The 26,134-nt window shown below is 37.6% G+C and overlaps 2 protein-coding genes and 1 pseudogene across 3 annotated transcripts; all 3 read left to right on the forward strand.

Annotated features, from left to right (window-relative positions):
• Positions 1-339: 339 nt before the first annotated feature.
• LOC126786643 (calcium permeable stress-gated cation channel 1-like) lies at positions 340-5,531 on the forward strand (annotated as a pseudogene).
• A 3,748-nt stretch (positions 5,532-9,279) lies between these two features.
• LOC126786641 (lysine-specific demethylase JMJ26-like) lies at positions 9,280-14,386 on the forward strand. 2 transcript variants are annotated; one of them, XM_050512529.1, is made up of 13 exons: positions 9,280-9,521; positions 10,092-10,593; positions 10,710-10,822; positions 10,913-11,012; positions 11,101-11,233; positions 11,311-11,374; positions 11,453-12,146; positions 12,496-12,825; positions 12,960-13,328; positions 13,423-13,495; positions 13,611-13,696; positions 13,778-13,897; positions 14,004-14,386. In XM_050512529.1, the coding sequence occupies exons 2-13, from the start codon at positions 10,102-10,104 to the stop codon at positions 14,070-14,072; spliced, it is 2,643 nt and encodes an 880-aa protein (XP_050368486.1). In that variant the 5' UTR covers positions 9,280-9,521; positions 10,092-10,101; the 3' UTR covers positions 14,073-14,386. The 2 variants fall into 2 exon arrangements, with proteins under 2 accessions (XP_050368486.1, XP_050368485.1); XM_050512528.1 differs by having other exon boundaries at positions 9,281-9,521; positions 10,707-10,822.
• Positions 14,387-19,381: 4,995 nt separating this feature from the next.
• On the forward strand, positions 19,382-25,754 carry LOC126786640 (leucine--tRNA ligase, chloroplastic/mitochondrial). The gene is made up of 20 exons (XM_050512526.1): positions 19,382-19,722; positions 20,230-20,374; positions 20,477-20,533; positions 20,912-21,031; positions 21,115-21,219; positions 21,334-21,557; positions 21,702-21,768; positions 21,849-22,003; positions 22,178-22,442; positions 22,554-22,748; positions 22,917-22,996; positions 23,101-23,163; positions 23,303-23,384; positions 23,866-23,943; positions 24,014-24,112; positions 24,267-24,439; positions 24,555-24,732; positions 24,848-24,925; positions 25,086-25,217; positions 25,313-25,754. The coding sequence occupies exons 1-20, from the start codon at positions 19,412-19,414 to the stop codon at positions 25,553-25,555; spliced, it is 2,850 nt and encodes a 949-aa protein (XP_050368483.1). The 5' UTR covers positions 19,382-19,411; the 3' UTR covers positions 25,556-25,754.
• Positions 25,755-26,134: the final 380 nt, after the last annotated feature.

Here is a 26,134-nt window from a genome sequence, read left to right on the forward strand (position 1 = left end):
CGTATTTAGTTAAATGTAAATATGCTAGGCGGTAAGTAAGCTAACATCGTAGGGGTTCGTCTGGTGATATGAGAGGTTTCTTCGAATTCGAATTTATCATGAACATTTCTTCTTAAGTTATCTCAAACTATCAAGAACAGATTACAAAAGGTAAAAAGTAATTCCAACGGTTTATTACCGCATTAGGATTGGCAAAAATGAGCCAAACGAAACCGTATCAACTGTTACTAACCGGAACCAAGTAAGTTCGTTACCAAGTATGTCGGCAAAAATGATTTGATTGCTATGGCCCCGCAGGCGCGTGAAGAACCGAACCGCCTTTTCGCGCAAAAAATATCTCGAAGTCCAAACCCAAAGGGTCGCACTCATCGCCCCACCAATCTCTAATGTCTCCGATCATCGCTACTATTATTGTTGTTGTTGAAGGTCCAATCTCTAACATCTTAGCAGCTCAGAGTGAAAGCCCTGATCGGAAACAGCAGCAGTTGCATGTGTTCCATTCTAAGCCATCCAACTCCTCCATCTTTACTCTCAGGTAAGCTTTCCTTTTCCGCCCTCTGTTTTCCGTTTTCTTCAGTTCTACACTTTTTTTCCGATGCTGTATTGTTGTTATTCTGCTTCTAATTCACAACAGTTTTTCAGGGTTATGCAGTTTTCCTTGTGACAATCTTAAATGGCTTCACTTTGGGATATAGGGGTTGGAGCAGCCATCAATATCCTCAGTGCCTTCATTTTCTTTCTAGTATTTGCAATTCTTAGGATTCAGCCCTGCAACGACAGGGTGTACTTTCCGAAATGGTATTTGGAGGGAGTAAGGGGCAGTCCCGCTCGCTCCGGCACATTCGTGAGTAAGTTTGTTAATCTAGACTACAGGTCTTATGTGAGGTTTCTGAATTGGATGCCAGAAGCATTGAAGATGCCGGAACCGGAGCTTATTGATCATGCAGGATTGGATTCTGCTGTTTACTTGAGGATATACTTGATAGGGTACTTAGGCTGCAATCTTCAATTCCTTTTCTAAATTGCTGTCTGTTGATGTTGGTATGCCAATTACTGCTTACTAGCTTTACGTTTTACTTCATAGTTCATATATATTAATGTTTTTCCCCCAGTCATATTTTGTGTTAAAAAAACCATCTTTGGAGAACCCTCATGTGAATGAGGCAAACCTTTAAGGCTTCCCCCATTTAGCCCTTTACTGTCTGAAAGCCAACGTATTGAATATTGTCGACTGCCTCATTTAGTTGAAATGCAGTTCGAGCACTCATTTTGCTAGTTTTCATCAGTAATGTCAGTGAAATGATCTGACATGATGTTAGGAGTGCACATCATTGTTAGATAGTTCATGTATGTGTAATTCATATGATCTGCATGTAATTGTTCTAGTGAGGTCTCCCATATATATGTCGTGGTTACTATTGCTAAATTTCGAATTCACATTTACAAAAAGCATGTCATTTTAGTTCTTCAGATATATGATATTAGCTTATTTCATGATTATATTCTTCTCATGTAGTTAAATTCATGCAGGCTTAAAATCTTTGTTCCAATAGCATTTGTTGCATGGGTTATTTTGATACCGGTCAACTGGACAACTAACACATTGGATATTGCTGGAAAGGAAGCCAATATCACTTCTACTAATATCGATAAGCTCTCTATTTCTAATATCCCAGATAGATCTCAAAGGTGAGACACTCTCCTACATAAACTTTCTGCATTTTGGAGCATCCTCCAAACTTTATGTAGAAGTGTGGAACGCATGATTGTTGGATAATTCTAAATATATAGATTTCTATTCATCTGTAGTTGTTTCCACTTTTTGTCTCTGCACTTGGTCCACCTACGCTTTTGGCTTATAATTCATAGACATAAAAAAATACTTGATAATTTCCAATCCTGCTTGATTCTCGTCTTGATCACAAATCAGTGCAATATTCATGTGATTGTATTTCACAGATTGTGGACTCATGTAACGATGGCGTATGCATTTACCTTTTGGACATGTTATGTGCTACTGAAGGAGTATCAGAAAGTTGCTAAAATGCGATTGCATTTTCTTGCCACAGAAAAGCGACGACCAGATAAATTTACGGTGAGATTGACTCAGTGCTTTGATATATAAATTCAGATAAGTCTTTATTCGAATAAGACAATTTTGAGCAGCGAAATCAAAGGGTTGATAAACTAATCATGAATATACTTAGAATAAGCATCTCATTTTTGTTTATGCCTCCATGTAGAAGTTCATATTTAAAATTATTCAAATACGACACTTTTCAGCACTGATTTCAATTGCTTGTACATATCAACAATTTACTTTATCACCTTTTGCTTCTTTTGATATTATATATACTTGAAGTTAAGCTATACAGATACAAGCTGACCTCATTAATTTGCAATTATCCATCCAAAAAAGAATGATAAAACTTTATACTATTACATACCCAATTACCTTATTGTTTACAGGCCCTTGTCAGAAATGTTCCACAAGATCCAGGGGAATCTGTAAATGAGGTTGTGGAGCACTTTTTTCTGGTCAACCATCCAGATCATTATCTTACTCATCAGGTTTGTTCTCGAAGATATAGAAGTGATGTTCCTATACAGTACAAAATGTCGATTGGAAATAAGGAACCATCAATTAAATGCTTAAAATAGTTATATTGTATAGAAACTTAGTAAGAATATTTTACGTACTACTGCATTTGTGTGAGACATTACGTGAAGAAAGTTTTAGTTTACAAATTAAAAGATGCAATCTCTGCATTATCTTTATCCTCGTACTTTCTGGCAAGGGTCACACACTTCCTATTGTTTAGGTATCCACAATGCTCGTATAGATTTTCAGTAATTTCTCTTTGTCAGGATAGAGTTTTTGAAATATTTTTGTCACTTAATTCTTAAACTGCTGAAGCTATACAATTGTTTCTCTAAAATGAAGGCTTTTGTTTTCTTAAACTTGATCTACTTATGAATTATATGCAGGTTGTGTACAATGCTAACAAGCTTGCGAAATTGGTTAAGCAGAAGAAAAAAATGGATAACTGGCTTGTCTACTACGAGAACAAACTTGAAAGAAGCAAAACTTTAGTGAGGCCCTTTATTAAGGTAAATAAATTTCTCTTTTAAGTGCTAATGTATGTGTTTCAGGTTCTAAAGTTGATATTTAATTTTTCCTTAACCTGTTGTGCATATACGGCTATCAGACTGGTTTCCTTGGGCTTTTGGGAAAGAAAGTTGATGCAATTGAACATTATCATTCTGAGATTGAGAAAATGAAGAAGGAAGTATGTACCAGTCCATCATTTCTTTGTCTAATATATACTGCCATCTTCTTGGTTGTTTCAGTTGCACAATTATTTTTTCCTCAGATACCTGAAGAAAGGGAGAGGATTAAAACCGATCCCAAGTCTGTCGTGGCAGCTGCCTTTGTGTCTTTTAAAAGCAGATGGGGTGCTGCTGTTTGTGCACAAACTCAGCAATCTAGAAATCCTACTACTTGGTTGACTGAATGGGCTCCAGAGCCGCGTGACGTATACTGGCCAAATTTGGCAATACCATATGTAAAACTCACCGTGAAGAGGCTAATCATGGCTGTTGCATTCGTTTTGCTCACCTTGTTTTCCTTGATCCCCATTGCATTTGTACAATCTCTCGCAAGCTTGGAGGGTCTTCAGAAAGAAGCTCCGTTCCTAAAGCCTATTGTCAAACTGTGAGTTATCTCATACTTGAACCGTTTGACTTGGAATCTAGCTTCCATCAGCGCTAGTTAATTAATTACTAATGTTACCTTGATATATAAGCAGGAAGTTCATTAAATCGGTAATTACAGGCTTTCTACCAGGCATTGCTTTGAAGATATTTCTCTTATTCCTGCCAACAATATTGATGATCATGGCCAAATTCGAGGGTTATCCTTCTCGGTCTTCTCTTGAGAGGAGAGCAGCGTCTAGATACTACCTCTTCTCATTGGTGAATGTATTCCTTGGTAGCATTTTTGTTGGATCAGCATTTGATCAGCTTTATACTTTTATTCACCAGTCAGCAACTGCGTATGTCTTTCAAAATTAAAGTATATAATCTTTCTTTTAGTATCATTTCAAGTTTTGAATTGAAGTTTTCTGTTTTTCATTCTTCACTGGCAGCATTCCAGAGACAATTGGCTTTGCAATACCAATGAAAGCTACTTTCTTCATGACATATATAATGGTTGATGGGTGGGCTGGTATCGCTGCAGAGATCTTAATGTTGCTGTCGTTGATAATATATCACGTGAAGAATACCTTCCTTGTGAAGACTGACAAGGACAGGGAGGAGGCAATGGCTCCAGGAAGTTTTGGTTTCAATGTTGGGGAGCCTCGTATACAGCTTTATATCTTACTCGGCTTTGTATATTCTACAGTAACACCAGTTTTACTCCTATTCATAATTGTATTCTTTGGCCTGGCTTATGCTGTGTTCCGTCATCAGGTAAAGATTTGGTATCTTTCAGTACTTCTAAATTTCATATTACAAAAATCAAGTATAATCAGTATATCTATCCACATGTTCATCAGTTCATACTTGATGTGACCAACATTTGCACCTACAGTTCAACTTATTTATTTTGTGAGATATATCACTTTCCTTAGCATGTAGACATTTGAATACTCCAATTGCAGATCATAAATGTTTACAGCCAGGATTATGAAAGTGGTGCAGCATTCTGGCCTGATGTCCATGGTCGCATTGTATCATCACTGATTATCTCTCAACTGATTCTTATGGGATTGTTGAGTACCAAAAAAGCTGCTCGGGCTACACCAGTTCTTCTTGTACTTCCAGTATTCACCATAGTCTTCTATAAGTATTGCTCAGATCGTTTTAAACCTGCATTTGTTAGATATCCATTACAGGTATGTATGTCAGCTTTCCAGTTAGCTGTTTCCTCTTCGAGCAATAACTTATTACCTCTTTCAGTTCAGTGTTTCCTATACTTTGTGCAAGACATCCCTTTATGTCTGGGGTTTATACTCTTTATCTTTCTTTTCTGGGGTTAAGGAAGCGAAGATGAAAGATAATCTGGAATATGCAAGAGATCCAGACTTGAACGTGAGAGACTACCTCCAAAGCGCATATGTCCATCCAGTTATAAAAGCGTGCGATGAAGATGCTAATGGTGAAGACCATTACTCGATCGTATGAAGATTAAGTATGAAAATGAGAGTGTAACTGGCCATAATTAAGAGTGTGTATGTTCAAGACTATGGAACTGTACAACGAGCTGAGGGGAGGACAGAGAGGGGGCACCCTGCCATTAGTTCCGGTATACATAGCAAGTTGTGCATTCTGTTTGCAGCCAGCTGAAAGATTACCTCGGTTCTTTTTTGCCATGGAGGCTAGGCTGGTTGTAAACATTTATGATCTGCAATTGCAGAGTCAAGATATTTAGTTTCGTTTCTTTTTCTTGTTACACAAATTGTGGGACTATGTAATCGTGAATTTTGCACAGGTTTATAAATTGATTGATATCATAATTGAAATCTGTGTTTTTGGGGACATTCTATTTGTTTGAAGTGTGAATCTTGAAACATATGGGGGTAAGATCTGTCTCTACGGCAGTCTACAGTGACGGAACTGGTGGTTGTGTGATATCACTGATATGGACGTTATGCCCGATTGCCCGAAATAGAAAGTTAACCAATTCGCTGAAGATTGTGTCACACATTTATGAGTTGTAACAGTCATTCCATCTGACCAACCACTTGGAAGTCGTCCAGGTGTATACAATAATAGTCGGAAAATAAACATTACTCGAACGTCTGAATCTCATGTAGCTTTGTATCTATAGATTTGACATATACAAAACTGTTCATTAACCTAAAACAAGCGATCGTTGAAGCTTGTATTTAGTCGTCAGTAGTTTAACTCTCATAACGAGTCCAATAAAATACTTTTGCTAATTTCATATGTAACGACCCCAAAATTTCGAGCTTAAAAACTCAAAATTCTAAAGTCGTTAAACACAAAATAATCTCAATAAAATCGAAATCATTTAAGTGCACAGCGGATCATCACTGAGTTATCAATACAACTCAGAAAACCAATTATTACAACCCATATTTATAATTTACATTACGTAAGTTGGAATGTAATAATCCTCACAATCTCTCACAAAATAGTCACACAAAATCCTCACACAAGCTGGAGGTAAATCACTTCAAGTCCTCTGAGCGGTCCGTCAATTCCTGCTAATCTACACCTGCGGAGTCATCCACTACACCATCGAATTGGTGCACCGGGATTGTAAACACAAACCCGGTAAGCTTTACAGCTCGTATGAGTAAAATGAAAACATATAACTCGCATATCAATATATACGAAAATCCACAACACAAACAAATATAAATGCACTCATGAGTCAGTGGACGGCCCATCTGGTTGTCCCAAAGAAAAGAAGCGCTCATGAGAAATTAAGTAACCCTTCTGGTTACCCAAATGCATTTATAATACGGGTACCAAGAACGCTGGTACACATCTGTTACCCCTCTCGTAATACACCGCTGATATTGGATAGCCACCCGCTACCCAACATCCAAAATAAACTGAGTACCCATGAGCAGATAACCACCCGTTACCTCACATGCAGTACTAAGGCAGACAGACTAGAGCTCTAACTGTATCGTAACTTTCGCCCGGCCAAAGGCTAGGTTCCGACTTGCCACACACGTACAATAATCTCACATCATATTGTACCAATCACGTCCGAAGACAAATCAACATTTTAACAATCTCAATGTTAAAATCACGTACAATAATCTCACATCATATTGTACCAAAAATCATGTCCGAAGACAAAAACTCGTCCGAAGACAAAACTCGTCCGAAGACAAAACATTTTAACAAACTCATGTTAAAACCACGTACAATAATCACACCTCATATTGTACAAAAATCACATCACATGCTCAACATTTAATTCTCGTCATTCGAAATGACCAATTCTAATGAATTCATAACAGTATATAATATAGCAAATTATATATATATATGTATTTATTACCATTTATACGATATATATGTAATCCACTATATTGTATACGTGTCGTAATTCAATATTAAAAACTCTTGCAAAATCTTGAATCACCGCAAGGGTAGATTCGTAAATAAGTGAGATTTTACTCACCTATAGACTTGAGCGTAATTCCACAATTCCCGACGATAATTCATTTCCTTGATTTAACGATCACCTTGCAAAGATAAGAAAAGAATTTAGAATCGTTTCGTAAACCTTTAAATGCCGAAACAGTAATAATCAGTTACTGTTCAGCAATTTTTTCGGTTTTACGAAATTACTGTTCACTGTTACTGTTCACTGTTACTATTCCCGAATATTGTACAAATATGCAATTAATGCGTATTTCTGTACGTATAAATATTATATACGTATTTTCTGTACGTATAAATATTATATACGTAATTCTGTACGTATAAATATTAATACGTATTTCTGTATGTATAAATATTATATACGTATTTCTGTACGTATAAATATTAATACGTATTTCTGTACGTATACGTACAATTTAAATGTAAATACAAATTCAGTAAATAAAATTTACTAAATTACCCTTTTACAAAATTACTTTTTACATTTACTGAAAGTAATTTATATTTACATTTACCGAAAGTAAAATTTAATTACATTTACCGTAGTAAATAAAAATTACATTTACATTTACCGTACACAGTAAATTACCAAAATGCCCTTATGTCAAAACTGTTCCCACCGCCGCACGTTCTAATCGGATGACGTACGTAAAAGTTATTAACGATAGAAGTTGTTTCCGATTTTGGAAACAAGTATATAAGGGCATTTTGGGAGATTAGGGTTTCCATAATTGGAAAACCCTATCTCTCTCTTCACTTCCGCCTCCCTCCCTCTCTCTCTCTCTCTCTCTCTCTCTCTCTCTCTCTCTCTCTCTCGGCCCGACTCTCCTTCTCCCCCTTCGAATTCCTCTCGCCAATCTACCACCCCCAGCCCTCCGTGGTCCTCACCGCCGCTCCACACGACCTCGCAAGGACCTCCGCGTCGGACCCCGAGCCAATGAAGCCATGCCTCGTCGTCGTGAAGCAGTGAGCCACTACCGAACCTCCTGCGTTTCTCTCCGCCGCATGCTCGGCTCCTGACAACTCAGACCTCGGCGCTCATCCCTTCGCCACTCCTCACTTCCAGAGTCATCAACGGTGCAACCGAGCTCGATTCGCATCGCCCAATTCGCAAATCGGACGGTCTCGACCCCGTCGAATATTTCGAGTTCTCCGGCCATTTTAGTGCAACGTACGGGTAAGGAATACGTTTAATTGATGTTGTGTTGTGTGTGGATGATTTTGGGATCGATTTGATGAAGTTTGGGGGAGAATCGGAGGAGGAGGAGTTTTGGGGATACCGCCGCCTTAGGCGGCGCGTGTGGAGGCTTGAGGGGGGGCTAAGCACGGCGAGATGCCGTGGGGAGGTAGAGGAGAAAGTAGGAGAGATTTGAGGTAACGGTGGCGTGCTAATATTGTTTGAAATTTAGGGTTATTACATCATAAGATACAAGCTCTCATTTATTATTTTTCTTGAAATAAAATAAAACGGATAATAAAGCACAAAATCAAAATCGGCTCAAAATCAATGAATCCATTACTAATTAGGAGAGAATCCAAATTCACAGCCGAATATTCAATGTATAGAAGACACAATATGGGATACTACCAAAATTGGCTCATTGAAAAGCAAAGAATCAAAATCAACAAATACTACCAAAAAGTGGGCCTGTGATTTCTGAAACATTATGAGGCTCAAACTCTACCTACCAACCCATTGACGCGAGCTTTTGCATCATCCCCCAAAATCCAATGGTTTATTGAGTTTTTTCAATAAGGATTATTTTGTTGAAAACTAGGACATAAGATTTAATTATTAATTAGAAATATTTTTTTATTATAATTTTTTCATCGTCACATTATAAGTCTATATAAGTAGATTAAATTATCAAAATACATTAAATTAATAAACAGATCAAAATTGTCAAATATGAACCATATAAGTTCATAACGAGTAAATCACATTTATGAACATTTTAACGATTTTTACTTTAAACAAAAATTTATAATAATGATTTATTCATATTTATATATTTATAAACTATAAAATCAATATTTTAATATAAGATCGAAGAGTGAATCTGTTTAGTCATCGTCAATCTGTTTAGTCTTCGTCTCTCTCTCTCTCTCTCTCTCTCTCTCTCTCTCTCTCTCTATTTATATCGTTACACAGAATTTCGGGTTCTGCGGAATCTCTTTCGGCTCTTCGGTTTCATTCTCTGATTTTGCATGCATTGCAATCTCCGACCACATCGTCCCGACACATTTTCTTATTACTCCCAAAATCAACTTATGTCATAGAAACTCTATATCATCATGAAATGTAACTCCAGCTGAGCTTTTCGGGTTTTGACCGAACCAGCTTTTAAGGTTTCAGTTATATTTCATAGGTCAGTGTCGAAACTCCTCTATCTCATCATGTTTCATGTTTTCTTATTTGTTTTGTTTCGTTCTATTATTTCTTGTTGAAATTGGATAAGGATCAGTTGTTTGGAGAAAAGAGATGGTATTTTGATCAATGCATGAGGGTCAAATATGGGTTTTTCAGATTGGATTGAATGTGGGTTTGTGTGATCGGATTGAATAATGGGGTTTTATGATGGGGTTTATGCCAGGAACCTCAATTTTGGGTTGACTTGAGTCAGCCAGGGCTTTGTTCTTGCCTTCTCGGAAATTGAACCAATGCTGAACTGTTTTGTATTGAAGTTTTAATCTTGAAAGTCATGAGATTTTGTTCGGGAATCTATATCACAGTTGTATTGTGTATTCTTCAATCACTGGTGTATTGTTTGTGCTATTGTTTGGCGTATGTATCAAATATTGTTTTGGGTTTTTTATTTATTGAACAGATCGTAATGGTTGATGTCTGAAGTTCTGAATGTTTACATTTTTAGTAATCTATATATATTGTCATTGTAGTGCTAGCTAGCTCAGACTGTATTGTGTTTCTACATGTACAGTGAGGTGAGAATGGAAGTGTTGCAAGTGGGAGAAGGAAGGCCGGGCCAATATACTGATAAAGATATTGGTTCTGCTGAGAGAGAGTTTTCGGAGTTATTGGAGCATGAAAAAGAGGAGTTACTGCAGGACCTGTCAGAAGAAGATGAAAAGGTCAATGATCGCTTACCTAAGAAGAGACGGTGTAGTGCAGTAATTGGGTCTTCAAATGGGAAAAGAATCAGTAAAAAGCAAGCTGCCTTACAGTATTACGAGGATGCCGAGGAGTTGATGGATGAAATGGAGCATGATACAGAAATTGCATTTATGATTAAGTCTAGAGCACGGAGAAGGGGAAGTCCTCGGCGTGGAAGAATTGACATAAGTTCTTTAGTGGATTCAGGAGTTAAAGATGAGTCGAAGAATACTACTTGTACTTCATCTTCATCGCCACCATCTTCTCCTAATTCATCAGTTTCAGTTTTAAAATGGGATCGTGGTAGATGCACTTCAAGACACAAAAAGGTATCACTTATTGAAGCTATGTTTCTCTCTACAGTGTGTGTTCTTTATTTTTAATCTTCATGTGATAAAAATTTATGTAGTTGCACTGAGATTCTATTGTTTATTACTTAAAGCAGGATAATGGAGATGTTTATTTTAAGTGTCATCAGTGTATGCAAGAATCAAAAATGATTGTTTCTTGCTCCAAGTGTAAAAACAACTCTTATTGTATCCAATGTATCAAGGAATGGTATGTATTTCACATGGTCCCTATCCTTCTTCTGAGTTTGCATTAGTCACTTAAAATGTATCATGCGGATTCTTTTTCTTGTATATATAGGTATCCTCACATGAAAGTACAGGAAGTCAAGGAACTTTGCCCATTTTGCCGCAGAAATTGCAACTGTAATGCATGCCTCCACTCAACTGGCATGATTAAGGTTTGCTCTCTAGTAATCAGCAGAGAACTTTTTCAGCATTGCACCTTCCAGTGATGAATAATTATTCTTTCTAATTGCAAAACTTCAGACTTCAAAACGGGACATAAGTGACTATGAAAGGACTCATCTTGTGGCGCATTTAATTCGCTCTATGCTTCCATTTCTGAAGAAATTTTCTGATGAACAAAAGGACGAGATAGAGATCGAAGCTAATATTCAAGGTAGGAATTTTCATTGGCTTCGGTTTCACTTCTGTAATTTCAGGTTAGGACATAGCTAACACCAACTTTTCTGACAGGAGAGTCACCTTCCAACATTATAATAGAACAAACCCTCTGTTTCAATGATGAACGTGTCTATTGGTAAGTGTCTAATTATTACTGAAGGAAATGCTATATGATTGTTAACTAACTATATGCCTGTTTTCATGCTTGGTTTAGCAACCATTGTGCAACTTCAATTGTTGATCTGCATCGAAGCTGCCCAAAGTGTTCATATGAACTCTGTCTAAGTTGTTGTAGAGAAATTAGGCAGGAATGCCTTTTAGACCGTGCAGAGGTGAAGTTTCAGTATAGGAATAGGGGTTGCGAGTACATTCATGGTGGAGATCCATCACCTGAATGTTGTTCTGTAGAAGCTCCAAACAATCATATTGAGCCTGTGACCAGCTGGAAAGCAAATAATGACAACAGTATCACTTGTGCTCTGAAGGAAATGGGTGGCTGTGGTGAGAGCAACTTAGCTCTGAAGAGAATCCTTCCTTGTGATTGGATCACAAAGTTAGAAGCAAAGGCAAAAACTCTACTAGACATTTGCGAAACCAAAGACTGTACTTTCAAGCATGAATGTGGTGAAACAAGCACTGATATGTTGCAAAAAGCAGCTTCTAGGGAGGATTCTTGTGACAACTATTTATACTGTCCAGTTTCAAGGGACACACTTAAAGAAGGAGGTCTTTTGAACTTCAAAAAACATTGGACGAATGGCGAACCAGTCATAGTTAAAAATGTACTTGAGCAGGCAAATGGCCTGAGCTGGGAGCCAATGGTCATGTGGCGTGCTTTAAGTGAAAATATGGATCCAAATAGTTCTTCAAAAGAGGTCAAGACCATTGATTGCCTGGCTGGCTGTGAGGTTTTTTTCTACACTAACTTATCCAGATTTTGTCACTTAATTTTAAAGTCCACGTTGGTTATATCATCCTTGCATTATATTATGCTAGGGTTCCAGGCGTGTTCTTCAAATAATTCTTCTTAAGCAATCTTTTCCTGTCTTGGCAGCCTGAAACTAAGCTATTCTCTTACTTTTTGTATTATACTGCCAGATATGGGTATGAAAGTGCCTATTGTTAAAATTTCTGCCACTCAAGCACCGACCCCTTTATTTCCCTTGCTACTTCTTGTATAATTTCCTTTTTTATTCACATTGTTTGTCCTGGATATATCGCACTTCTAATGTCACTTTTGTCATCCGTTTTTTGCAGGTGGAAATTGATACTCGGGAATTTTTTGAAGGATATACTGAAGGAAGAATGTATAAAAATCTATGGCCAGAGATGCTTAAGCTGAAGGATTGGCCCCCTTCGGATATGTTTGAGAATTTTTTGCCCCGACATTGTGATGAATTTATTAGTGCCTTGCCATTTCAAGAGTACACAGATCCTAGAGCCGGTATTCTTAACCTTGCTGTTAAATTGCCACCTGGGGTCTTGAAACCAGACATGGGCCCAAAAACATATATTGCTTATGGGCTTGTAGAAGAGCTTGGAAGAGGGGATTCTGTAACCAAGCTGCATTGTGACATGTCTGATGCGGTATGAAAAATCATTTATGCCAGTTAAACACAGCAATATTCTTTATTTATTTTTATCTCATTTAATGTCTGTAAAACGTACAGCTTCACCGATTGGATTGCCTTATCTTCTGTATCATGTTCTCGTCCATGCAGGTTAATATTTTAACACATACAGCAGAAATAAAACTAAGTGATGAGCAAAAATCTGCAATTTCCATGCTAAAAGAATTACATAGGGCCCAAGACGAGAGAGAGCTTCGTACTTTGGTGAATTCTGGAGAGTCTGGGGCACAAATAGGGGATGAAGAAATCATAGAAAACAATGGCGATAGGGAATTCAAGGCTCCTGAAGATCATGCGGATAGCCCCACTCTGTCTGGTTCTCCCTGTGCAGAAGCAGTAGAGCAAACAGGTGGTGCTTTGTGGGACATTTTCCGTAGGGAAGATGTGCCCAAATTGGAGGCTTATCTGATGAAGTACTATAAAGAATTCAGGCACACGTATTGTTCATTAGTTGAACAGGTATGTATGCTATCCCCAGCTTTCCTTTCCTTTCCTTTCCTTCGCCATATGTTGTGTTAAAGGGTGCTGATTTGGGTTTGTTCTTTGAAATTAGGTTATTCATCCAATTCATGATCAATCCTTTTATTTAACAGTGGATCACAAAAGGAAGCTTAAGGAAGAATTTGGTATGAAAACCCAAAGAGCATGTGATTTTATGTGCTCACAAGTCACAAAAATTTGGTTGTTGCACTTTTGCTAATTAACTTTATCAACATTAACATGCTTCTTGCACGCTATTAGGAGTTGAACCATGGACTTTTGTACAAAGCCTTGGAGAGGCTGTATTTATACCTGCCGGATGCCCACACCAAGTTAGGAATCTCAAGGTCTATCATCCTGTACTTTTCTCATATTTCCACTATATTTTGTGGTATGCCTAAAATAATGAGTTATCTACTCTCCTGCAGTCCTGTACAAAAGTAGCCGTAGACTTTGTATCCCCAGAAAATGTCCATGAGTGCCTCCGTTTAACTGAGGCCTTCAGACAACTTCCCAAGAATCATAGAGCCAGTGAGGACAAACTTGAGGTGACCAGCGTGCTTAACCTTGCAACCATTTCTACGCTCTTTCCTTCTATTTACTTCACTTTGATTCTTCTGAAGTTTGATTAGGCGTATTCTTTTGGTGATGCAGATAAAGAAAATGATACTGTATGCAGTCGACCAAGCTGTTAAAGATTTGGAAGCCTTGGTGGCGGCCTAACTTTGGCCTAAGTTTGAAAGCTGACATTCATTTTTGACATTTCCATATTCCTTGTAAAGTTGGAACAATTTTTTGCTCCAGTCGTGCTCTCGCCCATTGTGATCCATTGTTGATCACATTGTCTTTGTAGTTTTTAGAATTTGTGCCTTGAGCTTTGACAGTGAAGGTTTGTTGTATGACCTTCCAAGTAGTGCGTATGAACAGAAAATACTACTTGGTTAGTCCTAAGAAGACCTCTTTCTCAACTCCAGATCTATTGAAGTCGAAACGACCTGCTTTCAATTGCCCCTGCAGGCCTGCACGATGAATACAAAATTGGCATTTGCAAAAATAAAAAATAATAATAAAGTCAGGATTCTAGTTGAACTTGACTTAACCAGCACTTTATACCTCTCTACTACTAATTTAGTTCAGCTTTTACATACTGATGGACTCTAATATGTGCTGAGGTTTCTTGTGATTCCAGTCTCTTAATGTTATCAATGTGAGGGAGCTTTTCTAACGATGATCGTCTTATTAATGACTAGTTAAGGACTAAAGACTTAATTGTTAAGTAGACATATTTTTTTATTATATTTTTTCATCTCAACGGTTTAGATTTTAGGTCTATATAAATAGATTACTTGTACAAATTTTAAGTCAATTTGGTAATGGTTAAGGTATCAAAGTAGATCAAATTAGTGAATGAACCAAAATTGTCAAACATGAACCGTTCAAGTTCATAATGAGTAAATTACATTTATAAATGTCTTAGCGATTTTCAATTTAAACAAACTACTCATATATATCTACAAACTAAACGGTCAAGATCTGAATATAAGATCGAAAAGTGAGTAGATCTCTTTGGTTCTCAACTAGTCCTCAACAAGATGGTTATCATTGAAAAACTCTCATCAATGTGATACCTCAACATATATTTTAATTTGAAAAAAGTTCACTATCGGTACCCAAACTATTGTGGCAATGTCAATGTAGTACCTCAACTCTAAGTTGTACCAATGTAGTACCCAAACTTGTAATTCGCTATCAATAAAGGGTCTGAGCCCAATTTCCGTCACGGCTCCGTTATCTTGGTCATGTGTCCTACACGTGACCACAAAAAAAAAATTCAACAGCGGTACCCAAACTCTTGTGGCAAGGTCAATGTAGTACCCAAACTCTGAGTTAATATAGTACCCAAACTCGTTTTTCGCTATCAATGAGGGGTCTGAGGCCAATTTACGTCACGGTTTCGTCTTATGGATCAAAATAAAAAGGATATTTACCTAAATAGCTCTATATGGATTCTAAGGCCCTAAATAAGAAACTCTTACAATAAATATATAGAATTAAGAAACAACTTACAAATTGGGCAAAACACCAACCCATTCTCATTATGCTCCGGACACCTCACCATCACAGTGTGGCATCGAGGAGCTCCACCTCCTCTCATCCCCACCGCCTCCTCTTTCACCACCAACACCATCTTCGAGCTCCTCCACCTCTCCTTGGAATCCCCGATCCATCAACACATCACGATCACATGCCTTCACTTTAAGATTCTCGACCGCCGACCACACCGCTTTACATGCCTCGAATTTCGTAGGTGGAGGGAGAGAAGGTTGTAGGTGGAGGATGTGAAGGAGACGATGTTGTGGCTCAAGGCAGAGCTGGGAGAAGTCGTCATCCTGATTGAAGAGTTTGGAAGTAACAGAACATGTAGTGTTGCTTTGCCTCAAAATCTGAGCTCATAAATACAGTGTGGAAGGAGTGAGAGTGAAGGAGAATGAGAAGAAAATGACAAAAGACAAGAAGTTATGACACGTGACCTAGAAAATTGAGTTGTGATAGAAATTGGCTTCAAACCCCTTGTTGATAGAGAAAGACGAGTTTGGGTACTACATTGGTACAACTCAAAGTTGGGGTACTACATTGATCTTGCCACAAGAATTTGGGTACCGATGTTAGAATTTTTTGTGTGGTCACGTGTGGGACACGTGACCGAGATAATGAAGTCGTAATGGAAATTGGGCTCAGACCCTTCGTTGATAGCGAATTACAAGTTTAGGTACTACATTGGTACAACTCAGAATTAGGGTACTACATTGACTTTGCCACAATAGTTTGGGTACCGATAACGAAATTAACTCTTTTAATTTAACATCAGACACACACATATTTCCGTTAGAGAGATCCTACGCTATTGAGTGATGTGACATGCATATCTCACACGTGATATACGATAGAACTTTGAAAATTTAATACTCGATGAATTAATACTGTCTATTGGTCCTAACTTTAGCGTTGGAACTTTAAACTAAATTTATCTCAATAATCTAATACTGTTACCAACTTACCATAACCTGTCTTCTCAAAAAAGTTACCTGAATATAAAAGTAAACTTTAAAGTTTTGTCTGTAAAGTTGTGATGTACAGTGTTGGTTATTTAGACGAAAATTGTACCGACAACTCTCTGGTTGAGATGTCAGGATACTCAAATATGTGCGAAGGTATCACATTGAGAGTGATGTTATACCTAAGCTGCTAAGCACACATTCCAGTCTCAATGTCATCAATGTGATGCCACAACACATTTTAATTTGCTATCAACGACACATACATTTCCGTTACAGAGATGTTACGCACAAGAGTGACATGGCAAGTAGATGTCACAGGGATATATAGTTGATCAAAAGAATAACTGATGATGAGTTGTGGTATGGCTGGTGAGCTAGCCTAACTAACATAAGTTCAAATCATTGATATATGTGAAAAGGGGTTTAGAGTTAAGGGATTTTAATAGTGATTAGAAAAATCAAAATCGAATAATAAAGATAATTTCATTAATTTTTTTAATTTTCTCATGTCTTGGAGTTTTAGTGGTTCGTTGAAAAAAAATCTTTCAAGTTAATATGGTGGTACTATTTCCTCGATCTAGAGTTTTGTCACAATGTATTTTATTTGAACAAGGTTTTATGAGGCTACCGTTATAATATGCAGAGACATTCACATGACCACTAATTGATTAAAAGATTTATGTTCAACAACCTTTTGACGTATATTAAATAGTGGAGTGAACTATTTTAAAGAAGACAATCATCTTTAAAAGAGAGTTCTTTTGTTCTCAACCCTTAGACATATAAGAATATGAGTTAGTTAGTGATCGTGTGAAAACTACTCTTAGTTTTTGAATATATAATGAGAATGACGGAAGATATATTTGTTTCACTTCTAATTCTAATTGATTTATAAGTTTGTTGTTGCCATTGTTCATGGATTACTTCTTAAATTCTGGATTTGTGTGTACTTATACTCATCCATGTTCTCTCAAAAAGAAAATTATAGAGGATCATGTTAAAGAAAATGGAAGGGCAATCAAACACATTGAATATCTCATCAAAAGGACTTTAAAAGGTTCATAGATGATGCTAAACAATTGATCGTGGAAAAGAAAAGGTTAATGGAAACTATTCTTACACAAAAGCTTCTCTCCTTGTGGATGTGTAGTTTGCTAGCTTATCCTTGGATCCATGGATTCAATTCATCTCCAACAAGAGATCATCGATGAAAGCCCTTCCAACAAACTTGAAACTCTCCTTGTTTCAACCAATATATGATGGTACCAACAAAGTTGCTTGTATGTTGTTCAATCAATTGGTGAGGCATTGGAATTCCACCTTTGATATAAGGCAAAGAGGCATAGATCTATGCCTTTATGTAGTTAAAGAGTTTGGAGACATTAGCTAGGGTTTCATGGTGTTAAATAGCAAATTTACCCCTCTAAGGATTCCCAAATCCCAATATAGGAAGGATGCGTGAATTATGGCTCCTTATTCGGACTGACAGTTACATCTTTCCAATATATTTACCCGTCATCATAAATTTAAGATTTGAGAATAAGTGATGGCTTGCCTAAGAAAAAGATTGCATTATGACACTTGTACAAATTCTTATATGCACAATATGTATTTGAGTCGTTGAAAACCTAGGCTGCATGGAATCGGGTGCGGGTACGTGGAAGTGAAGCGTTTGGAAACGCGGAAGCGTTTTTTTTCTAAAAATTAAGGAAGCGGGTGCGTTTTGGAAGCGTCAGAATAATATATATATATATATATATTATATAATATTTTTATATTTTATTTTTTAATTATTTTATCTAGTATTAAAATAACTGGATAACTATTAATGACTTATTTTCTAACCCATAATTATCTTTAATTATAGCATTATTAAAGCTTCATTTCAAAATTCAAACAAAAGAATGTACAACATAATGTGAAGGTGTTGGACACGTGCAAGTCAAAGAGACATCACTTAGATGAAATTGATAATAAAAAAAGGTTCGTCTTCCCTCTGTCTCTCTTTCTCATATGGATTTTTTTTCATATCTGTCCACAACTCTCTGTCTTCTCTCTATATCTCTCTCATCTAGATTTTCCTGATATCTCTCCCCCTTATTTCTGACACATATTAGATTGATTGATGATGATCATCTTTAGCCGCTTAACGGAATAAATAAGAAGATGAGACGACAAGAATAGTCTCAAGACATTGATTGATGAAATAGAGGTAGAGAAGGAATCACACTTCCAATTTGGAAGTCAATGCTTCCGCCGCGCTTCCAATGTGGAAGCTAACGCTTCCATCGAGCTTCCAATTTAGAAGCCAACGCTTCCGTCGCGCTTCCAATTTGGAAGCCAACGCTTCCGCCGCGCTTCCAAACCCACCTTTTTCGGAATCGCGCTTCCGTCGCGCTTCCCCGCGCTTCCGAGCGCTTCCGCTCCCGCTTCCGCTTCCAAAGCGGGAATCGGTCGTCCAACCAAGCTTCCGTGCTATGTAGTTGAAAACTAGTCTATGACACGTGCTCTACATGTGTAAAACTGTTTTTACTACTATTTTCATTTTAAGAGTGAAATTGTTTTTACATAATAGTAGGTAGTTATATCTATAGTGGGATTGAGAGAGTATGAGATAAAAAACTCTAACTGGTTCCTATTTTTTTTATGAATATATATATATTTTTTCATCTACTATAATAATCTTAAAAAATTAACTAAAACTAACCTATAATTTAAGATTATTTATATAATTTCACACTCATCTTATTTGATAAAGTGAATTCTGGTTATAGATAATTAATATTTCAGACTCACCGTATATTTATTTAATTTATTTTAATTTAAACAGTTTAAACTAGACGTAAAAATGCACGCCGATTTTCTGATCATATCCAACCCGAAACTGACCCAACCCATGTTGGCCCTCAAGATTTATCGATAGAATAAGAAAACGTTAACCCGCCAACAACAGTTTATCTCATCCAGTCTTCTGCTTCTTCTTCTTGAGCTCATGCGAGAACAATGAGCTCTACTCATACCCAACTGGGTCTCCAACTCCAACCTCGCCTAACCTTCACTTCACGCCCACTCCTCACTATCTGCCCCAGACTTCACTACCACAGCTTCAAACGCCGCGTTTCGATCACAGCCTCAGCTGCCAATGAGCCAAACGACGTCGTTGAGCACAAGCCGAAGCAGAGGGCTTATCCGTTTCATGAGATAGAGCCCAAATGGCAGCGGTATTGGGACGAAGACAAGACTTTTCGAACTCCGGATGAAGTTGACATGTCAAAGCCCAAGTTCTATGTGCTCGATATGTTCCCTTATCCCAGGTTTCTGTTTAATTTTAGCTTAATTTGATGACCCAGAATTTGGAATTTGTGTTTGAAGAGTTGAATGTGTGAAAGTTTGAATCTTTGATGTGAAGATGATAGTTTGAGAAGTTGGGTAGTTCTGAAATTCGGATAATGTGTAGACCCAGTTGGTCAAGTTTGATTTTTGTTGCATTTGAATTTGTTGAAGTGACAATGATTGCTGTTAAAAGTTGTTGTTGATGAATTAGGGATAAGTGAGATGTTTGTCATGTGTTTGTGGTTGGTACAAGGCCTAGGAATTTAAGGTGTTTTGGATGGAAGGATATGGATTTGATAACAAGGTTGTATTAGTTAAGCATAACGAAAACATGAGGTACATTGCAATCTTTAATAGTGGAATTCACTTTTTGAAAACGAATAGGGATTTACTTTGTGCAAGTAACTTGATAAAGATAGTGAAAAGGTTGAGGATCCAGTTGGACTGTGGACTGAGACATTTTTGGTTTGTTTGATGGATTACTGCAGTGGAGCGGGGTTACATGTCGGTCATCCGCTTGGATATACTGCAACAGACATTCTTGCTAGACTTAAACGGATGCAGGGGTACAATGTGTTACACCCGATGGGGTGGGATGCATTTGGATTGCCAGCGGAGCAGTATGCGATTGAGGTTTGTTTTTCAGTGCTTTTATATGGCTCACTACTGTTTGGATGTCTTCTGCTGGTTTGAGCTTGTGCTAATTGATTGGTTGTCTTGTGTGTATTGGATCAGACAGGAACCCACCCAAAGATCACAACTTTGAAGAATATTGACCGCTTTCGTTCCCAGGTCATGTAATGTCCATTCTATAGCTGCATGCATGACGGATTTAGTAATTAGTAATGAAAAACTTAAATTGTGATTTAGGATAATCTACACACCACTGTATATATACTGAAAGTTATAGTCAAGGTTCCATGTAATATAATTTTGACAGTTGTAGTGGCTCATAGGCCGATTAAGTAGGTAGTCATTAGCATAATGTTTGATGATTTAAAGGTTGTTCTGGCCCTATATGTCATCAAGCTCCAAGTTTAGGCATGTTTTGAACTTTTGAAAGGATTAAAATATGAACATGTATCCACGTTGGATTGCTTGCTACTCTCTTGATTTTGGTGGATTGTATTAATTTTGTCCTTATATTAACATTTTGTAATTTCTTTGCAGCTTAAATCATTAGGGTTCTCATATGACTGGGACCGTGAAATTTCAACAACAGAACCAGAATATTATAAATGGACCCAATGGATTTTTCTTCAGCTATTAAAGAGAGGCTTGGCATATCAGGTAGAAAACAGATATTATATGCAATAGTTTATCTTAATTTCCACCATAAAACAGATCTGATAATTTACATATAAGGCAATCAGGCTGAAGTGCCAGTTAATTGGTGCCCTGCTCTTGGTACGGTCTTGGCAAATGAAGAAGTGATAGATGGTCTGAGCGAGCGTGGAGGTCATCCAGTTATAAGAAAGGTACAAACAAGACAAAGTGCTTTTTATTTCTTTAGGAAGTTATAATCTCCTTATCTTAATTCCATTTTTGAATGGTTTTATAATTTTACAGTGTCATTGTTTATTACCGAGCAGCCAATGAAGCAATGGATGCTCAAGATTACGGTATATGCTGATCGCCTGCTTGAAGATTTAGATGATCTTGATTGGCCTGAGAGTATAAAGGAGATGCAAAGAAACTGGATAGGGAAGTCAGAAGGTGCTGAGATGGAATTTTCTGTCCTTAGCAGTGATGGCCAAGAGAGAGACATAAAGATTACAATCTATACTACCAGACCGGACACCATCTTTGGAGCAACGTAATAATCAAACACTATATCACATTCTGACTATATTCTTATCGAACAAAGTTCATACTTTAGAAAAAGAAGTATTTGTAGAAGTTTTAACTTTAGATGTCCTGGAAGGTTTAATTAAATTTTTGGCTTTTTATTTGTGTCTAGATATTTGGTCATCGCACCGGAGCATCCCTTGTTGTCATCCTTAGTAGCAACGGCCCAGAGAGAAAGTGTACGTTCAATTGTTTCTTGCTCGCTTTTCTCAAAGGTTTCTTATGATGGTAATAAGACAGCCAACAATATTGAGCACAGGTGGAGGAGTACATAGATGTTGCCTCAAGAAAGAGCGACCTTGAGAGGACTGAGCTTCAGAAGGAAAAGACTGGGGTGTTCAGTGGTTGCTTTGCTAGAAATCCGGTTAATGGAAAAGCCATCCCTATTTGGGTTGCGGACTATGTCTTGGGCAGGTTTGTCTGGTTTGGTGCTTATTTCTTTCTTTCTTTAGGGAGGAATCATGCTTACTGGACTCACATCGACCTTGTATGGTATTTGAAATGGGATATTATGTGTTCATCATTTCGTCTTTAACAAATGACTTTTTTTTTTCTTGAGAAATAACACATATCTTTATTACGACACAGTTATGGAACGGGAGCAATAATGGCTGTACCTGCTCATGATACTCGCGACTATGACTTTGCTTCAAAATATGATATTCCAATCCGTTGGGTTGTGATGCCGCAAGATCAAGAGCTCAGTGGTTCTGCAAAGGCCTATTCAGGTGAAGGCAATGTTATAAATTCATCAAACACAACAATGGGGCTGGATATTAATAACCTATCTAGCAAAAAAGCTGCTTTCAAAGTCATTGAATGGGCTGAGAAAACTGGAAATGGGAAGAAAAAGGTATTTTCTTTCAGAACCTTTGAAACCTGTAATCAGACACTTGGGTTATGCCTAATTTCTTTATGAATATGTTAATGACCAAGTTCCTGGCTTGAAATTGTGTTTTATCAGGTAAATTATAAGTTGAGGGATTGGCTTTTTGCTAGGCAAAGGTATTGGGGAGAACCTATTCCAGTAGTTTTTTCGGATGATAGTGATGAGGCTGTTCCCATTAGTGAAACCGAACTGCCCCTAACCCTTCCAGAATTGGATGATTTTTCTCCCACTGGATCAGGAGAACCACCGCTAGCAAAAGCAGTTTCTTGGGTATGTTTTCCCTTTGTCAATTGCTCTCTTCCTACTCTTCGTCATACATGCAACTTAAAATTTCTAATTCTTTGGTCTCTGGTGAATGCAAAATTTATTCTTGCGAGTGTGTGAATGATTTTGTTGCCTCTATTTATATACACACACACTGTTGGAACTTATTTTCAGGTCAAAACTAAAGACCCTTTGTCTGGAAAACCTGCTAAACGCGAGACAAGCACCATGCCGCAGTGGGCTGGTTCGTGCTGGTATTCCGTTATACATAACCTTCTATACTTCAATCATGTTAGTTAATGCAGATTGAAGTTTCGGAAAATTTATTTTGGTTTTGATTGTTCTCAATCATGCTCAGGTACTATTTGAGATTCATGGACCCAAATAATTCAAAGCTATTGGTGGACAAGACAAAAGAAATGTAAGAAAAAATTTCTGGAAAATGCTTTAATTTAAATTCTCTATAGAAAAAGAAAACTTGTAAGAGATGATTAGAGTTGTAGTATTAACTGAAGCTCTCCATTTCATATATGTCTTTTAAAACTTCTTTTGATCCGCAGGTATTGGAGCCCAGTTGATGTATATGTAGGTGGTGCTGAACATGCTGTTCTCCACTTACTTTATGCAAGATTCTGGCACAAGGTGTGTGACTTATAATTTTTGATTTTGGGATTTAGACAAGGTTTAAGATGCGAAAGTGTACCTTTTCCGTAATAATTGCATCTTATAAAGCTCATATGTGAAAATCTATTCAGTGGTCATTCTTGTTGGAGTCTTGTATTGTGCGTCCGCACATGTAGTATATGATGAGCTACTTAGGAGTGCCCTGAAATTTGGATTTGTATTATGGATCTGCTCTGCATCAGTAATTCAGATATATGCATATCGAATGAGTCTATAACTCACAAGTTAGTTTAAACATTGCATTCCAAGTAGTAGTCTCTTCAGCCCAACCTCATGAACCATGAGAAGGTTTGTGAGTGATTGAGGGATGATTACACATGAGAGATAATTTGTAACATATAGTTGATAATGCACTCAAAGTCTAAAACAAGAAGGCCGGTTACTTTGTCTGCTGATTGCCATCTTTGCTCAAGTAGTTTTTGAACATTTTCTATGTCAGGTTCTCTATGACATCGGTGTTGTCTCCACCAAAGAACCCTTCAATTGTGTCATAAATCAGGGCATTATTCTTGGAGAAGTAAGTATAGTTGTTTCTGGTTATAGAAGTCAGCATTTCCAATACATGTTTCTAACACTCTGATTGGCAGGTTCAATATATCGCTTACAAGGACTCTGATGGGAATTATGTCTCTGCAGACTCTGATACATCGACCGAGCTTCAGCAAGAAGTAATACCAGAGGAGAAGGTATCTTCTGCAGCTTTCAGCTAGTTTATTCTCCTATATTGACCCTGTTTTGATTCTTTAGAAATGGTCAGAGAAAAAATTAATATTAGTTTGAGATTCACATTACATTTCCTCTTTAACCTTTCTCCTGACAAGATCAGTTTTCATTTTCTAGGTGATTAAATCTGGAGATTCTTTTGTACTGAAAAACAATCCTGAGATCTCTCTTATTGCACGTTCTCATAAAATGAGTAAGAGTAGGGGAAATGTTGTCAATCCTGATGATGTTGTTTCTGAGTATGGGGCAGATTCACTCCGCTTATATGAAATGTTCATGGGGCCATTAAGGTAATTTCGTTTGTACGTTTTTTAGATAAATGTATGTATATATTTCTATTATTAAAGAGTATCTTCGAAGTTATGATGCTTACATATATTTTTCATCGATAATTTTTTTTTCTAGAGACTCAAAACAATGGAATACAAGTGGTATTGAAGGTGTTCATCGGTTTTTGGGAAGAGCCTGGAGGCTAGTTGTTGGTTCACCATTATCTGATGGTACAGTCAAAGAGGGAACAGTAGTGACTGATGAGGATCCTACTATGGAGCAACTTCGTTCTCTACATAAGTGCATTGCCAAGGTCCTATCTTGCTTACCAGATTATTTAAATCAGGAGTGTGCACCTTAACATTTTGGTGTAATGAGTTTATTGTGTTTAATGTTTTATATTGTATTCTGTTTATATTCCAATGCAGGTTACAGAAGAAATAGAAGCTACAAGATTTAATACTGGAATTTCTGCAATGATGGAGTTCATCAATGTGGCGTATAAGGTCCATAGCTTTTCCAGTATCCAATGATCTAACTCATCTAAGAGTCTCTAAGTTATCCAAGTATTTTGGCCTTGGCTGTCTCAAAAAACAATGTTCATTTCTATTTTTTAGAAATAGTAAATCATGACACGTTTACTGACTGTACTTGTTTGTTTTCCAGTGGAAGAAACATCCCAGAGTGATTATCGAAGCATTTGTGCTATTGCTTGCGCCGTATGCACCTCATATGGCTGAGGAGCTTTGGTGTAGGTTGGGACACTCGACATCATTGGCATATGAGCCTTTTCCGAAGGTGAAATCTCTCACTCACTGTCTGTCAAGCCAAATGTAGGGACATGCATGTTCTTGGCAACCCATGTTGATAATCCTTGTATGTTCTTAATGCAGGTGAATCCTGCTTACTTGGAGGAATCTACTATATTGCTACCAGTTCAAATCAACGGCAAGACGAGGGGCACAGTCGAGGTTGAAAAGACCTGTTCGGAGGAGGACGCATTCCTACTGGCATCCAAAGATGAAAAGCTCTCCAAATATCTTGATGGGGTGTCAATCAAAAAGAGGATTTTCGTCCCTGGAAAAATCCTTAATGTCATCTTGGACCGTCAAAACGTCAAGGCAGCTATCCGATAGCCAAACGCCATTGTTGTCGTCTGTTGTGAGCTTCCGAGTCTGGATTACTTCATGTAGCAGCAGCTCTGAAGTAACCTGCCTTTATATACAGCTGATCCACAGTACTTCAAAACTGTGCTCAGCTCTTTCATGTAAGGGATTGATAATACGTATACGCAGCCATTGTATGATTCCACTTGTGATTATATACTCGTATTTTCTTACACACGAAATACGTAGCCGGATCTGGTGGTCTCCGCTACGACTATAACCAGTAAATCATGCCACGTGCCTCCTGCAACCCCTTCCCCTTTTTGCGCTGTTTTTTTTTTGAAGGTGGGCAGCTAAATCCATTGAGGCCCACCAGGCCTCGACCGCATTAGCCCAATTTGCTTTAGCTCCCCCCAGCCCATCTCGTACCATCGTGGGTCCCACTCCTTCCCTCCTTTATTAAAGGGGAAGAAAACGAAGTAGTGACGCCATGGTTTGCGGACACGGTGCCGTTTTATTAAAGAGGAAGAATCCAGTGGGACCCCACCAGTGCTTAACCTAAATTCTCACCATAACCTGCCACCTGTACGGCCTTTATTAACCCAAGTC

The sequence above is a fragment of the Argentina anserina genome, chromosome 3 (assembly GCF_933775445.1).
Source record: "Argentina anserina chromosome 3, drPotAnse1.1, whole genome shotgun sequence".
Taxonomy (NCBI): Eukaryota; Viridiplantae; Streptophyta; class Magnoliopsida; order Rosales; family Rosaceae; genus Argentina; species Argentina anserina.

Coding starts and splice junctions, on each gene's coding strand:
- LOC126786641 (XM_050512528.1), top strand. CDS start 10,102: ATGGAAGTGTTGCAAGTGGGAGAAGGAAGGCCGGGCCAATATACTGAT. Junction 11,013..11,100: donor ACTCAACTGGCATGATTAAG/GTTTGCTCTCTA, acceptor GCAAAACTTCAG/ACTTCAAAACGGGACATAAG. Junction 13,697..13,777: donor ACCAAGTTAGGAATCTCAAG/GTCTATCATCCT, acceptor ACTCTCCTGCAG/TCCTGTACAAAAGTAGCCGT.
- LOC126786640 (XM_050512526.1), top strand. CDS start 19,412: ATGAGCTCTACTCATACCCAACTGGGTCTCCAACTCCAACCTCGCCTA. Junction 22,004..22,177: donor GCGGACTATGTCTTGGGCAG/GTTTGTCTGGTT, acceptor ATTACGACACAG/TTATGGAACGGGAGCAATAA. Junction 23,944..24,013: donor AGGGCATTATTCTTGGAGAA/GTAAGTATAGTT, acceptor TCTGATTGGCAG/GTTCAATATATCGCTTACAA.